At 49.1% G+C, this 15,557-nt stretch overlaps 1 protein-coding gene across 6 annotated transcripts in view; it reads left to right on the forward strand.

Annotated features, from left to right (window-relative positions):
- The window catches only part of NMD3 (NMD3 ribosome export adaptor), a 32,659-nt gene extending 24,758 nt beyond the window's left edge, over positions 1 to 7,901 (forward strand). For all 6 annotated transcript variants that reach the window (XM_043998317.1, XM_043998316.1, XM_043998318.1 and 3 more), the window contains 5 exons: positions 88 to 200; positions 2,210 to 2,282; positions 3,030 to 3,136; positions 6,471 to 6,541; positions 7,577 to 7,901. In XM_043998317.1, coding sequence (XP_043854252.1) covers positions 88 to 200; positions 2,210 to 2,282; positions 3,030 to 3,136; positions 6,471 to 6,541; positions 7,577 to 7,707 — 495 coding nt within the window. In that variant the 3' untranslated portion in view covers positions 7,708 to 7,901. The remainder of the gene's footprint in view (positions 1 to 87; positions 201 to 2,209; positions 2,283 to 3,029; positions 3,137 to 6,470; positions 6,542 to 7,576) is intronic.
- Positions 7,902 to 15,557: the final 7,656 nt, after the last annotated feature.

The raw sequence follows: 15,557 nt of genomic DNA on the forward strand, positions 1-15,557 counted from the left end.
GGAGATCAGTGTGGCGTCCCGGCGTGTCAGCGGGGGTTTGGTGAGCTGCACCAGGTGACTAAAAGCCCATTTCCTTTTTCCCTTAAGCACATGCTCGCCGAAGTCTGGGTGCAGAAGACCTCGGAGATGAACGCGGATAACCAGTATTTCTGCCGGACTCATTTGGGCCATCTTCTGAACCCTGGAGACCTGGTGCTGGGGTGGGTATGATTTTGATGACCGTCGTCAACCAAAAGAGCATCCGATCCCATGTGAATTTCACTTGCGTCCTAGGTCACTCAGTAAGGTTATGGCTCAGGGGCTCTTCCAGGGCTGTGAAGAGCCTAGCCTCCGAGTCTGGGGAATTGTGGGTTTGGCCCTTGTTAGGTGGGAGACCTTGGACGGGTCACTTGACTGGTGAGCCCCAGTTTTTCCCATCTGCAAAATTGGGATAGGAATATTCTCAAGAATAATTCCACAGGAGAATAAATGTAAAATTCTCTTCTTGGGTCTAAAAATCAAGAGAATGGAGGAAGCACAGATAGACACCACTTCCTGTGAAAAAGATGTGGGGATTTTAATGGACGCAGGCAGTCCTTCCTGACACGGCAGCCAGAGAAGCTGCCCTCTGCCTAGTGCGTCCACCGCAAGGGCGAGCAGAGTCGGGCCGTGTCCTGGCCTGGTCAGCGGCCTCCGGAGGCCTCCTAGGCTCAGCTGTGGCCGCCACAGACACAGATGAGCCGGAGCAAGTCCAGGACAGGGTGAAGGGCAGCGAGAGGCCTGCAGACCCCCCGGGGTAGGGGGGAGGGGCAGCTAAAGGAACTGGCCAGGAAGAGAAATGGCAGAGGGAGCATGGCGGTGTCCCAGTATTTGAAAGGTGGTGGGAGAGAAGTGGGGTGGCCCCTGCCTGGCCTGCCCCTGGGGCAGGCAGCATCAGGAGCCCTAAGGGGACGGTCAGAGATTCCGTGAGGAGCGGCCCACTGCGGGGGTTGGGGCAGGGAATGCTGCCTCAGAGAGGAGGGGCCGCCAGCGTTGTTTGTTGTGTCTGAGCAGGCTGGGCTCCCTGGGCCAGCTTTGTGAGCCCCAGGTTTGCCAGCAATAGGGAGAAGGGAAGTGCCTCGGTGAGAAAGGTCTCTAGGTCATGCCAGAGGTGTCTTGTCCAGCCAGGAGCCCCCCCTCCCAGGGAAGGTGGTCACAGGTCATTACCATGCACCGTCTTCCTCCCTGCCCCCATTGCATTCCGGATGGCTCTTGGCCGCATGGCACAGATTGGCATCTGTCACAGGGCAGAGCTGCCCCCTACCAGAGAAGAGGCCCTTCCTCCTGCAGGAGTAACCGTGACGGCTGCCCCCAACAAAGGTTTGCCCCAGTAGCAGGGTGATGGGCAGTGCCCGGGATGCCTCCGTGGACCCCAGGGAGCAGCTGCTTTTGTGGCTCCTGCCAGGGAGAGACCTACCTGTTGTTGGGGCTGAAGGTTCTGGGGCTCCAGAGGCCTGCGAGAGGCTGTTCCCCGGAGGCCCGGCTTGGTCTCGGAGCCCTGCTAGCAGCCGCCAGAGGCAGAGATTCTCAGAGGAGCGGGGGTTGTGGGGGGGCAGGGGGCCGTAGGCCGCTTTTCAAGGACGGTCTTGAGGAGACCTGTGATCAGGTACAGGTTGGAGGCCCTTCTCTGCAGAAACCCTGTGTGGGAGGGAGCCTGGCCTAGATTTCAGCTTTCGTTCTGAGGAGCTTGTCCTCAGGATTTTGTGGACTTTTAAGAGGTGGATTAGGGTCCGTGGCTCTCTGTGTATGGGTCTCACTCCCAGATGGTTCCCCAAGGCAGCCCAGACTTACACATTGTGGCCCCACTTCGGCTTCAGGCCTCCGAATACAAAGTGAGCGGGCATGGTTGAAATTCTTCATTTGGAGCCTATGTCTGGGTCCTTGGATCGGCTGTCCTGGTGCTGGCTCTGTTATGTTCGTTGGCATCGGCCCATCCGGTCTCACGACCACAGATGGCGTGTGTCTTCTGCCCTCGGCTGCTGTGTCTGCCTCTTGTGCAGGGGTATTTGCACAGAACAGGTGAGCGATGGATAAGAACTCCAAAGGAACTGCACTCGTCTGCTCACTCAGGAAGCTCTGAGGCCTTTGTCTGCCGAGCTGCCTGGCCTCTGGGCAGCCTGTAAACCAGGAGACAGCAAATGTGGAAGGGCGAGTGTTGTGGTCAGTACTTTTTTTATTTTCTCCATTTCAGGTTCGACTTGGCCAACTGCAACCTGAATGACGAGCACGCCAACAAAATGAACGTCCAGCACGTGCCCGATGTGGTGAGTAAGGACTCTGTTCACAATGGAGTGAATGTGCCAGCTCCTCCTTCTCTATGGAGGAGTGGGACTCTGAGATCTCTGTGCAGTGGAAGCGGAGGGAGAGGGAGACTTTGCTTTGAAAGACATCGGCGTTCCTCCTTTCCCTCCCAAGAACTACAGGCTCTTCTTGGTGGTATTGATCAATTCTTGGGGCGGGGGGGAGAGGAAGGAGATTATTGGGAAATGAAGGTGGTGTCAAAACAAAAGCCATCGGGACAGAGGCAGTAGAGAGCACTCTTGCAAGCAGCTTGGCCCGGCAGCTCTTTAAAACCCGGATGAATCTGTAAAGGGAAAAAAATCTGAAAAGCAGGAAGTGTGAAATCGTTGCAGAAAGTCTTCCATGCGCCTGCTTGTTTAATGTTGTTAATCAAGTATTGGTTTACTTAGCAGAGGGTGAAAGTGAAGTCATGGGAAGAGGCAAATCAGCCGCTTTGGAAGAAGCGTGGTTAAGGCTGATAGAAACACAGAGGAGGGAGGTCTGATGAGCTCCTGTAAATGAGGCATCCTGCTGGGTTTGGACATTAGTGAGAAGTAGGACCAGTGGCCCAGGTGGGATGGATGGCTTAAGGGGCGGGGCTGGAGAGGGATGCTCCCTCTGCTGACAGACCACCTTGTTTTGGCCCGCCACACTTCTTGGTGGTTGTGTGGGCTTTTGATGGGTAGTCGTTGCTTACAAATGGAACTTTAAGGTCATTCCTTGGTGCTTAGGTATTAATCAAGAAGAGTTATGATCGTGCCAAACGTCAGCGTCGCAGGAACTGGAAGCTCAAGGAGCTGGATCGAGATAAAGAAACCATGGACACAGATGACGAGAGGTAGGACTTGGGGGTCAGCGGTTTTAAGGGGCTGCCTCCTAAAGCAGTCCCTTAGTGGTTGCCTTGTGGTTTTGGGAAGTCCTGTGACCGACAGGTTCTTTCTGGCTCTGACGTGCTGATTTCCTGTAGTCTTGTCTTTGCAGATAGTATTCTGGAGAGCAGATGGGCGGGGATGTCATGGCTCTGCTTAGGACCACCCGGATATACTTCGGGTCACTTCTCCCCTCCCCCACTTTAGGGGCAGCCCCTTTCACTTCTGGGGCCTGGCACCCAGGGCAGAGGGAGAGGCTCGAAGCATGGGAAGAGGAGGAGTAGGATGAGAGGGCTGAAAGACTGGTGACCTGGCATGGCCATGGAGGGTGCGGGCTTCTTCCCACACTCGCTGAGAAAGCCATGCTCATCCCAGATGGAGAGGAGAGTTATTGCCAAACTTGCTGTTAATCACAGTGATAAATGCAGGGATCCCAAGAGGGTCGATAGAGGAGCCGTGAAGTGAACCACAGACATGGGCCGGACCCAAAGATGGAGATTTGTAAAAGGTGGCTCAGGATTCCTTGAAAGATCGAAGGCAGTTCTGTGTGTTCAACATTTTTTTCTTGAATTGGGTTTTTGTGGTAACCCCAGATTATACTCATCACAGTTTTAGGAAAATAAACAGACTCCTAGGAATTGTTTCTCTGAGTCTTGCTGAGAGAGCAGGCCCAGAGTTGGATGAAGTGTGTGTGAAAATGGGAGGAGTGGCCTAGTGGGAGGGAAGAGACATGACAATAGGGGGATAGGTAGGGGGCTCATGACCCTCCTCTGTAAATAGGGTCACTTCCCTAAGAAAGGAATCCTGAAAGTCACACGCATTTTCTCACTTCCTCCCATCTTGTTTGTTGGCGTGACATATTTAGATTATCTTTAGCCGATTCACAGATGAAGTTAGGAAACATCTGAGGTGAGATGGTTGTACTCAGTGACCTTGGCTCCTGCTCAAGCATCCATCAGGCTGCCCGGGATTGGGCCCCTGCCCTCAGCACTTAGGAAATGTACAGTGTTTTATGGATGTGAGTTAGTAGTCTTACTGTCATTGGCCTTAATATTAATAACATGGGTGAGTTTCTTAGCCTCCTTTCTTCATTGGAAAAAGGGAGCTCTTTCCTGAAATACCCTTTTTTTATAAGGATCAAATGGGGAAAACAGAATTTTGGCGCTGACAGGGACCGTCTGTTATAATAAATGGAAAAGGAGGTTGACATAAAAAGTGCTATTATGATAGTCAGTGCATCATTATGCCCACTCGTGCACGCTCTGCTTCAGTTGGTTGGCTCTTAGGCCTTTGTGTTGGGAGAGGAATCTTGGGTTCTTGAAGGCTGTGCCTGTGTTGCTCCAGCAAGTCTTACCAAGTGCAAAAGGCCTGGAATGTGGGCCCGGGAAAGAGAAAAGATCGGCCACCAGGGGGTGGGGCTTGTCTTGTTTTTGTTGCTGACGCTCAGGTCCTGAGGATCCTCTTGGGTTGTGTCGGCAGATGGAGGCCCCACCCCAGTGAACCACCGAGAAGGTGTCTCCCTTGGGTCCCAGAGTCTCTGTGCTTGGGTAGGGTGGTGCGTGGAGCTTCAGCTTAGGAAAGAAGTCTAGGGGCTGGAGGATATACCATCATATGGGAGATGTGTGAATTCCCTTAGTGGAAATTACCTAGGAGGGAAGTCCGTGAGAAGATCCTCCCTTTACAACTGGGACGTAGAGTGCTTGAGATGAGGGAGAGCCGAGTCCTAGGGGAGCCGGGGGAGCCGGGCTTCCAGAAGGAGGTGGCCCCTGATCCTGGGCCTTGAGTGTTGGGCTGGAGGTAGAAGAGCAAAGTGAATTAGAAATAAGGACAGCGGTGGGGAGTGTGAGCTGACACTAGACAAAGGTGGTTTGGAGCTGCCTTGCGGTGGCCCCTTGAAGACCCGGCCGAGAGGTTGGGATCGATTTGGGAAGTCAGGGAGCGCTGAACCAGAGGGGGAGGACAGGCGGTCAGCACCGTTATCTGGCTTCCCTTTCCCGTCCCACCCCACTGCTGGGATGGGGAGCGTCAGCTCTCTGCATAAAGCAGACCACTAGCTCCGGGGGAGCTGTCTTCACCTTCCCTGACTAAATTGGGGTTTTATGTCTAGAAAAGCCTGCATGTTATTGCTTACCTGCTGAAGCACTTGAAAGAAATTTATATAGATTGAGAGTTGGCTATATTATTGCTATTGATAGAAGGAACGAAAAGCCTAAAAACTTGGATTTTAAAAGTAAGTTTGATGGATCCGCTCTCTTTAGAGAAACCTCCGTGAACAATAAGTAAAAAGGAAAGACCTTGTCCAACCGGCAAGAAATAATGAACTCTGCAGCAAGTTCATGCCTTTGAACTCCAGGCATTTAAATCTTCAGGCCTTACGTAGTCTAATAAAGGTTGGCAGTAAGAAGAAGGAAAGTACTTGGAATAGGAATAGTTTGGATCTGATTTTTTATTTTCACTTTGAAAAATGGAAAAGTGTGGTAGATTTTTAAGAAGTCCTAATTCATTTAGAAAGTAGGAGATAACTGTTCTGCCTGTTGGATGTGTTAATGTTAAAAACAGGTCAATCAAAATTAATGAGCCGTGTTAAGGAAGAAGTAACTAAATATTGTAACAGGGGCAATGCTCTATCATTTTGAAGTATCTACAATTTCCTCTCTCTGGATCCACACAGACTGAGCAGCTCTAGACGTGGTGGGCTGCTCTCAGGGATGCTTTGTGGGGATAAAAGTCTCAGTACTGGGTGGCCGATAAGCAGCCTGATGGTAAACCTCTTTAAACAGAGTTGGATTGATGTCAGTCTGTGGTAGGATTCACACTCCGTCCCGGTTTGATAATGAGGCTTCAGCCTAGAATGTCGGGGGAGGAGTGTACCACTAAGAGGTAGATTGGATTGGCCTCTCTTTTTCCACATGCATATTGGTAATTTGAAAGTGAAAGTAAAATGTGGTCCTCTAAACAATATTACTTTTGTTTTGTTTTGGTTTTTCGGGGCAATGAGGGTTAAGTGACTTGCCCAGGGTCACACAGCTAGTAAGTATCAGGTGTCTGGGACCAGATTTGAACTCATGTCCTCCTGAATACAGGGCCATTGCTTTATCCACTGCACCACCTAGCTGCCCCCTAAACAATATTGCTTTATGTTTTATTAACCTTTATGTTCAACCTTGCGGTCTTCTTTTTTCCAAGATTTCACCGTTGTATACCCCTTGGTTTCAGAATGCCTTCTGTTCTCTGCTTAGAATAACTGCAGCTCTGGGCTAAAGTTGTATTGTTGCTCTATTAAGCTGTGCAAATCTCCTACAGGCAATACCAGGACTTTCTGGAAGATCTGGAAGAAGATGAGGCAATCAGGAAGAACGTCAATATTTATAAAGGTTAGAATTTAAGTCAGTTGTTCTCTCTCTGTAACTAAAGTGTCCTCTTTTTGGCAGTTGAGCTGTCCCTTTTTTTATAAGTTAATTTTTTTTTTCCAATTGCCTAGCATTTATATTTTTCTCCTATTTCTCCCTTGCCCTTCCTGAGGGGGGGAGAAAAACAACCCACAAACAAATTCCAAACTTTTAAACATGTATACTTAAGCTAAGCAAATTCCCATCTTGCCTGTGTTCTAAAAGTATGTCTCAGTCTGAACCTGGAGTCCCTCCTGTCTGTCTCTCTCTGTGTCTCTGTCTCTCTCTGTGTCTCTGTCTCTCTCTGTGTCTCTGTCTCTCTCTGTGTCTCTGTCTCTGTCTCTCTCGAGCGCGACTTCATCAGCAGTCCTCTGCACTGATGGATGTTCAGAGCTCTTTCAGAATTGTTCATTGTTACAATGTTGCCGTTGTCATGTACATGGTTCTCCTGGCTCTGTTCCCTTCCCCTGCATCAGTTCATACAAGTCTTCCCAGGTTTTTCTGAGACTGCCCCCTTCCTCATTTCTTACAGCACAATAGTACCCCCATTTGGGCCTTTGCCTTTTAAACTTAGTAGGCCCCAAGTGTTTCTAGTTAATTCTCGCTTTCCATAAGTGTATTTGGGGGGCAGTAGAGCCCCCCGAGGCCTGGTTTGCACATGTTTGGATGCTCCCCCAGGCTTCAGACCCCATTTTTGAGAGCTTGCTTGGGTGCTGGAGTTCTTGATGACTCTAGATACCAGTGGTGGCACCCCCAGAGATCTTGGGGGTAAAAGCAGGTTCTTTGGCCAGTCGCAGCCATTGGGGGTCTCTGGGGGGTGAGCATCATTTCTCTAAGGAGTCCTGGTCGTCTGCTGCAGAGACCCTGTGGGCTTGTGGGATGGACACACGCTCCTCCTCCTGCGTTATCTGACAGTTGTAGGTTGGTGGTCCCTGAGCAGTGAGCAGAGATGAGCTTCTAATCATCCTCTCTTTTCTCCCTATCGCCACCCCTCTTCACCTCTGCCGTTGGGTCTCTCAGCCTCGACGGTCCCTGTGGAGAGCGACACTGATGATGAAGGAGCCCCGCGGATTAGCCTGGCTGAGATGCTCGAGGACCTTCACATCTCGGAAGATGCCACTGGGGGAGAAGGGGCGTCGATGATGCCTTGATGAAGGGAACCTCGCCGTGGACTTTGCCTCCTCTGGAAAACGAGGCCTCGGGACTAGGAGGGCTCTGAGCTCCCTCCTGCTCTAGAATGCTTTGTCTTAGACCATTTGAGAAAGGACATTTGAAACCTAGAAGAACCAGGTAGAATTGAGCGCTTCCCTACGTGTCACAGAGGAAATAAAGCTGATGTGGATTTGAGCTTTGGGGACAGTTTCTGTTTGGATCCCTGGCAGCCTCCTTTCACTTCCATGCATCCCTCTGGGGCTGGTAGAGAGATCTGTTTCCAAAGGGGGAAAATTCTGTTTTTAACTTGAAAAACACGTTTGTAAAAAGTGGATACTTTCTAGTATCTGTTATGTTGTTCCCATTTCCAAATTTTAACTTTGATTTAATTTTGTCCCCTTACGTCTTCCAGTCTTCTCTCTATCTAGAGCTTCCCAGCATTGTCCTGCGGCTTATCCGCTGCCCCCCTCTACCCAGTGAGCTTTGCTTTTTTGCTCAGACCCTTGTAAGAATCATGCCACACCCCTGCATCCTTCAGCTCCTCCCCTGAGTCCCCCAAACCAGTGCTTTAGGATGGAGGTGTCAAAGCATGTCCCACAACCTCCAGGTGTGCCCAGAACCAGATTAAAATGTGATTGGGAAATATTTAACAAAATAATTAAAACTACAATCATAGATCACGTTACGTTTTAAAACTTAAGTCAGTGTGCAGTTTATAGGGATCTCTCTGTATGGGGGCCTTGGTTTTTCCCTCTTTTTTTTTTTTTTTTTTTTTTAGTGAGGCAATTGGGGTTAAGTGACTTGCCCAGGGTCACACAGCTAGTAAGTGTCAAGTGTCTGAGGCCGGATTTGAACTCAGGAACTCCTGAATCCAGGGCCGGTGCTTTATCCACTGCGCCACCTAGCCGCCCCGGGGGCCTTGGTTTTTATTTTGAAAGATGCTTGGCATGACTCAGCAGAGAGGAGTGATGGTCCCTTTCATTAGAAATGCATTTTCGGGGCAATACACTTTTTATGCCGTTTTCTGCACGTAAATGGGTCTGGGAGCTCCCTCCAGTGATGCGGATTGTGTCTGGCAGCCCATGGATCGGGCTGACTCTTGGCCCTATCCTCCCAAAGTTTGCAGAGGTCATCTGCCCAACAAGCTAGAATGTAGCAGGTACTTGATAAAAGCCTGCTGACGGGAGGCCTGCCTGATGTGTTCCTAACATCTCCAAGGTTGCAGTGGGTGATTTGACTGTCCAGCTGTCGTTTCTCGCTCTTCTGATGTGACCGATGCGTCTGTTCTTCCTCTTAGACAATTCTTTTATGGTATCCCTTATTCCTGTTCTTCCTCATTGGTTTCATGTTGCATCCTGCTCACACCATGGGCTCTCCTTTCCCTGTGTGTGATACTCACTCTTTGTTCTTCAGTCAATGGACCGTGACTTGCCATAAAGGAACATTGGTAAAATGTATTTGGCCAGAAACTTAGTACATGAACAGATAATGATGGAGCCAAGTTAATCAAGTCCAGTTATTCATAGGTAATAACTGAACCAACCAAACTGAACCAACCATTTAATACCAAGGCACATATCAGGGAGACGTAGATTTGCTGGGTGTTCTTCACTGTTGCAGAGGTTCTTTGCAAACTTTAGAGAGCAGAGATCCCCATCAGCATTAACATCGCTAGATGACTCTTGGTCTGCCATTAAATTGTATCTGGTCCCCAGTTACCCACTAGATTCTCATACACTCCCTCCTACCTCTCCTTGTGACAAGTAATGGGTCATTCATCCCCTATGGTTGGCAAGATGAGTTCAGGGGATTGGGGGCTGCAGGTGCAACTAGGTGTGTGGGCCTTCACTGAAACACTTGCTTCCTATTTGATTGGATTGCCTTGGGAAGTGGTTCTTGGCTGTCGGTGCACCCCTATTTGTTCACTTTTCTCTTCCTTTTAACTCCTGTCTTTTCTTTTGTCCTTGGGGGAATCAGGGCAACTTGCCCAGACTTCTTAAATTTGTTCTTTTGGTCTGTGTGTGCCCTGAATTTATTTTCAGTGACTATCTCAGCTACAAACTGCTGTACTCCAATGTCTCCATTTTATAATACAAATAGATTTATGAGAACAAAAGGGTTTTTTGATAGTTAATTACCAAATATACATACATGTATATTTTTGATTTGGTAATCATCACGGATGTCTCTTACCTGTAATCAAAGACCACACAAGGTTCTTTGGTACAAATAAAGAGATAATATTTAATGTTTCTCTGATTATCAATATTAATTTCTTAAAGCATTTCAGCGATCTGTGTGTGACTTCATTAGTTGTAGTCACATAGACACCTTAGGACCACTGACTGCTAGATGCGCTTCAGGAATTTATCACGTTGTTCTATGACCAAGAGGCGGTGAGCCTCTTCAGCCTGAGTTTGGGTACGGAGCTGCTGTCTGTTGCCACATTGGTAGTTGGTCCTTTCCCAGATTAGTGGGACCTACGAAAGCTCCTTTGTAAACCAGTCAGTACCATGGCATATGACAGGGAGACGCCTGCTTGACAGAGGTGTTGACTTGGGCAGATGCCCTTTGTCAAGTTCAAACAGAAGAAGCATTTCCCATACGCAGTAACGTTCTCCAGATGAATGTGTTTTCATATGCTGTTCAATGTTTGCATTATGCCCAGGGATGCAGGGGCTCTTCAGCAAGAGCTAAGAAAAGATGGGCATTGCTTTTCATACATGGAAAAAAGAAGCACATGGCCTCATTGGGGACATGCTAGCGGATGGTAGCCTGTTCCAGCAGTCCATTAGAACCCGTGTCTTGGAGAGGATCAACGGGTGGACAGTGACCTGGACCCAGAGTGACTCGGAGGAAGAACCAATTACAGGCATCTCAAAGGTTAATGGTGTGGGGACCAATTTTTAATTGGGGAGTGCTAGCTAAGCGGCTCGCCACAATATTGGGGCAAGGAAGGAGACCGGCAGCCTCCCTCAAAACAACAAGATTTATTTTAACAAGAACGAACTAAAAAAAACCAGACAGGATCAGTAGGAGCAAGGGAAAGGAAATAAAATGGGGAAAGGGAAATTATAATACCTGAAAAATACTACCGCCCAGGAATCAGCTGAGAATACGCAGCAGAACTGTCGCTTCCACCTTGAATGCCCAATTCTCCTCCCCCAAACCTAGAAACACCCCACACAGCCCCAGCCAATGGGATGGCCGCTCTGACAGTCACATGACTGCCCTCACTAGGCTTCCAATCATTATAATTTTGCCAGGCCCATGTAGGTGTCCGCGAGTGGTGATGACATGAGGTGCCAGAGCCCTGGCTATGGCTACAACCAGTGGGTGGAGCACCCTGCGGTTTGCAGAGCCCCTGGCCAGTGTGCGCTGAGGCATAAAAACCTCAAATAACAATTCTTTACAATGGAAAGACCTAAGTGGTAGGAAAGAGGATGGGGAATCCATGGTGTGCCATCCTGGAGGCCGAGAATACCAGCTTTCATTCTTCAGTGATTATTGAAGGCTTCCAACTACCAGGAGGATGGTTTAGAGAACGGGAGGTGAGAAAGTGAGATTCTGTGGCTTCTCACAGGTAAATTCTGCCGAAACGTGACCCCGTCCTTCTACTTGAGGTAGGAGGCTGTCTGGATGAGCGTTTAGGGGATTAGGGGACTTGTATCCTGGTGCCGATCCTTATTAGCCGGGGACCTCGGTCACATAGTGTAACTTCTTGGAGCCTCAGTTTCTTCATCTGTAAAATGGGGTCTTGGGAACCCGATGACTTCTAAGCCTCCTCTGAGCTCCAAGATCTGTGATTCTTCCCATAGAGGAAGTAAAGGAGAATTGGATGTGGGTGGTTGGCCAGGGCGGGTGGGGGGGGGTGACATCGGGCTAGGTGTGGGGGCTGAGGAAGCAGCTCACCTCTCTGTGTATAGCACCCACATCCCTTCTGACAGGCCAGCCAGCTGTTCTCCAGTGAGTCCTGGCCACCTCCAGCGAAGGATGACTGACTGACTTTTTTTTTTTTTTGATGACTGCCTTCTAAAGGTGTGGTGCGTATCCCCGTGGTTGTCTGGATAGAGTCCTCCTTGGGGGGGGGGGGGCCCTGCTGCTACCTCTCTGCAGCCATGCTCGGTGTCTCTGATGTCCTGCATTCTAACCAAGTCATCTTTATTTAGTGTGGCTTTTGTCACTGATTAGATTACCCTGGTGACTTTAGAATGAAAATGGAGTCCGGGGTCATGCTCTTCACGCGATGTCCTGCCATCTTTCCCACTTTGGGGCAGCCGGTCAGGGAAGCTGGTGTTTATCTTTTCAGTGCAACAAACATTAATCACCTGCTGTATACCAGGCGTAGTGCCATGATGGATGGAAGATGCTAATCTTAGATAAGGGAGATGGGGTCCCTGCCCTCACGGGAAGGCTTAGCATTGGATGAAGCATTAGAGCTGGTGAGTGGGCTCGTGAATCCATTGCTGCATTGGTGCACTGAGGAGTGAGGTGGTGAAGAGGGAAATAAGATCATTGTGGGGGTGGTGGGAGGGAGGAGAGATCACGGGGCAGAAGGAAAGGCACAATGACGAGAATTTCAGAATTCACAAACGTGGATGTGGAACACTTGTGGTTCCTGGCACACGTGTGTGGCTGAGGTGGGGTGGAGGAAGAGATCATGGGAAAGGAGTAGGCTGAGGAAATGGGGGGCTGGGATGTTTGAGGAAGTATCAATACGTATGTTGAAGTCCCTTAGGATGAGGAAAAGAGTTGGGGGGAAGAGAGAGAAACACAGAGAGAGAGACAGACAGAGACAGAGACTGTGAAATTGGACGTGAACCCTGAGGAAGGAAGAAGATAGTCTTGGGGGTCAGTAGACAACAGTGACCAGAATCCTCGAACCCATACAAGCTGTGGAAATTTATTTTGATTTGGGGACCCTACCTTTGGGCTGAGATTAGAAAGCCTTAGGCCCTCAAGGCTTTTCTGTGTGGGAGGTGCTGGTGCCCCTCCCCCTCCGCTTCAGCTGAGCCAAAAAGTCCTGTGGGCTGTACAAGACGCCAGGTCAGACAGCTGGGGGGAAAAAGCCCCCAGTTCCCTCCGACCTGAGTGGATCCATCCCAGAGATCCTGGGCTTGTCCAGGCCGGGCTCTGGCATAGCCTGTGCTGAGGCACGTGATGCTCAAGCGTCCCCCCAGCTCCAGCCACAGCCCTGGCTGGCAGATTAGCTTGGGGTCTGTGGGGGCGCAAAAAGCCCCAAGGTTTGAGTGGAGAAAAGAAAGATATATATAGACCTGGGAGTTAGACAGAATAGGCAAGCTGAAGGACAAGATAAGGGGGCTGGCAGACAAGATAGGGAGGCCAGCGGACAAGATTAAGTGAGGCTAACAAGATTAGAGGGGTGGCAAAGGTGGTAGAGGGCAGACTGACGGAGCAGACAGACAGATAGAACAGGAGGCAGCGGAGAGCACAGAAGCAGTCAGCACAGGGTACAGGTTGGAGAAAGTGAAGATTAAGAAAACAGAAAGACTAGAGCACTAGGAGAATGGAAGGAGAGGTCGGTGACAGAAACGGGTTCAGCGGTGGCAGTAAGGAGAGGAAAGTTAGAAGCAGGGGGATTTACAAAGTGAAAGGGGCTTGGAGTTAGAAAGAAAATAGTTGAGCAGTGAAAGTGGAACATACCCTAAGGCAAGAGGCAGCTACGGCCCTGGCCCTTATTGTATTAAAAAAAAGTACCAGTGCTTTCAGGTGCAAAGTCCAGATTGCAGTCAGGTTGTACATTTTATTTCCCTGTATTCTTAGTTTAAAATTGTATCTCATAAATAAACTCTGCTTTAATTATTTAGTTAAGAGGCTTCTTAATCTTTAGCTTATCAATTTTGGGAGTGGAGCAGTGTGGTGGAACTTTATAAATGGCCCACATTAAATTAATAGCAGTCAGATAGCCAGTTAGTCAAAAGTCCCCAGATACGTCCTCCAGTCAAATTAGCCCCCAAATTAGCCAAGTCAGTCAAAATATTTCCACAATGCACAGGAATCTCCACTATGGTATCCAAAGGCCATTTGGCCTTTGCTAAATCTTTATGAAGGGAGAGTGTACTGTCCCCCAAGGCTATCCATTTCACTTTTTGAAAGCTCTCATTTGGGGGATTTTTTTCCTGACATCCAGCTGAAATTTGCCTGTTCCCATCTTTTCCCCATTGAGATCAATGCCTCCTTGCCCACTGTCCCCGGGTAACAAACATTTATAGGATAAAGTGAATGTCTGGTCATCCATTTGTATACTTGAAGAGATCATAGCTTGAAAGGAGAAGGGCCCCCAGAGGTCATTGAATTCAAGTGGCCCATTTTACAGGTAAGGCAACTGAGTGCGTGTGGCTTTAGTGTCTTGCCCAGCATCACATAAGTCATCAGCATCAGAGGCAGTCTAGGCATCCAGTTCCTGATTCCAGAGCTCTGCTCTGTAGCTCCTGAGAATACCTGATGCCCTAGAGAAGAGTTTTCTCCTAGAATTGGACCATTCAATCCCTCAGATAACTAGGCCAAGCAAGATTTCCCAGTAAAAAACCAGAACCTTTATAGTGAATTTTGTCAAATCATTATTAGTTGGGGGTCGATGTACAGTGTACAGTGACTGTGGCTGATCAGACCAAAATGAGCTTGGAAGGCTCTATCTACCACAAGTTGCGAACATTGGGAGTAGAGATGCCTCCGAATTTGTGCGTCTCACATTTTTCTTGAGCTTCTTCAATTTGGCTTTGCTCATAGAGCACAGAACCTTCTTTGATGCGGGTCGGTCCTTTGCCAGCATCTCCCAGGTCATGCAATCAATTCCAAAGTTCTTCAGAGAGACCTCTAGAGTGTCCTTGTATTACATCTTCTGACTACCAGGGGAGCACTTGCCTTGTGTGAGTTCTCTATAAAATTGTCTTTTAGGCAAATGAATATTTGGCATTGGATGAGTCATTATTACTCTGTTGGGCCCTAATAAGGAATGTGGTGCGTTAGCTTGTCTTGCTTTTCAAGATCCAGACAACCCAGTAGCGGTTGGGGACCTCATGGTGAAGGGAGTCATTAAAGCAGAGAGGATATAGGGGCTGCTAAGTCATCATTTGCTCTCCAAGGTATATAACTTGGCAAATGGATTGCTCATTGTCCTTTGAGGCTGGATTTCATAGGCTTGTCAAGCTAGATAGGAAGTTTTGCCAAATCTGGCCAGTTTGCCTGGAAAGTCGAGTTTGTGAACAGGAAGAAGGTAAAACAAGAGTGAGAAGTCAGTCAGTCAGTGACTCGAGCTTACTCTTGTGCCAGACCCTATCCTAAGGGCTCGGGGTACAAAGGCAGGCAGAGACCCCATCCCTGCCCTCGGGAGCTCATGCTCACACACACCCACACCCACCCCCACCCCCACCCACACCCACACACACACACCAGTGTAGATATGTACACAAATCTATATGTCGACAAATGGACATATGAATACAGACACAGGGTAAATGGCAGGAAATCTAGCAGTTGAGGGCTGGGGGGAAGAACTCTTAAAAGACCTCTTGCGGAAGTGGGATTTGAGGTGTCTCCAAGGAAGCCAGAGGGGAGGAAGGTTATGCCAGGTAGTGGAGCTGGGCAGTGCAAACCACAGCAAGGGGGCTGGAGTCACTGGGGCATGGAGGGCGGTGTGAGGAGAGTGGTCAGAGAGGAAGAGCTTTAAAAGCCAAACAGAGGATTTCATATTTCTCTGGGGTGTCCTAGAGAGCCCCAGGGATTGAGTGAATCAGGCCTGGGGAGGTGACTTGGGCAGACTTGCCCCTTGGGAAGGTCTTCACTGTGACAGCTGAGTGGAGTGCGGACCAGACATTGAGAGAAGAGC

Source organism: Dromiciops gliroides, chromosome 3, assembly GCF_019393635.1.
Source record: "Dromiciops gliroides isolate mDroGli1 chromosome 3, mDroGli1.pri, whole genome shotgun sequence".
NCBI classification, from domain to species: domain Eukaryota; kingdom Metazoa; phylum Chordata; class Mammalia; order Microbiotheria; family Microbiotheriidae; genus Dromiciops; species Dromiciops gliroides.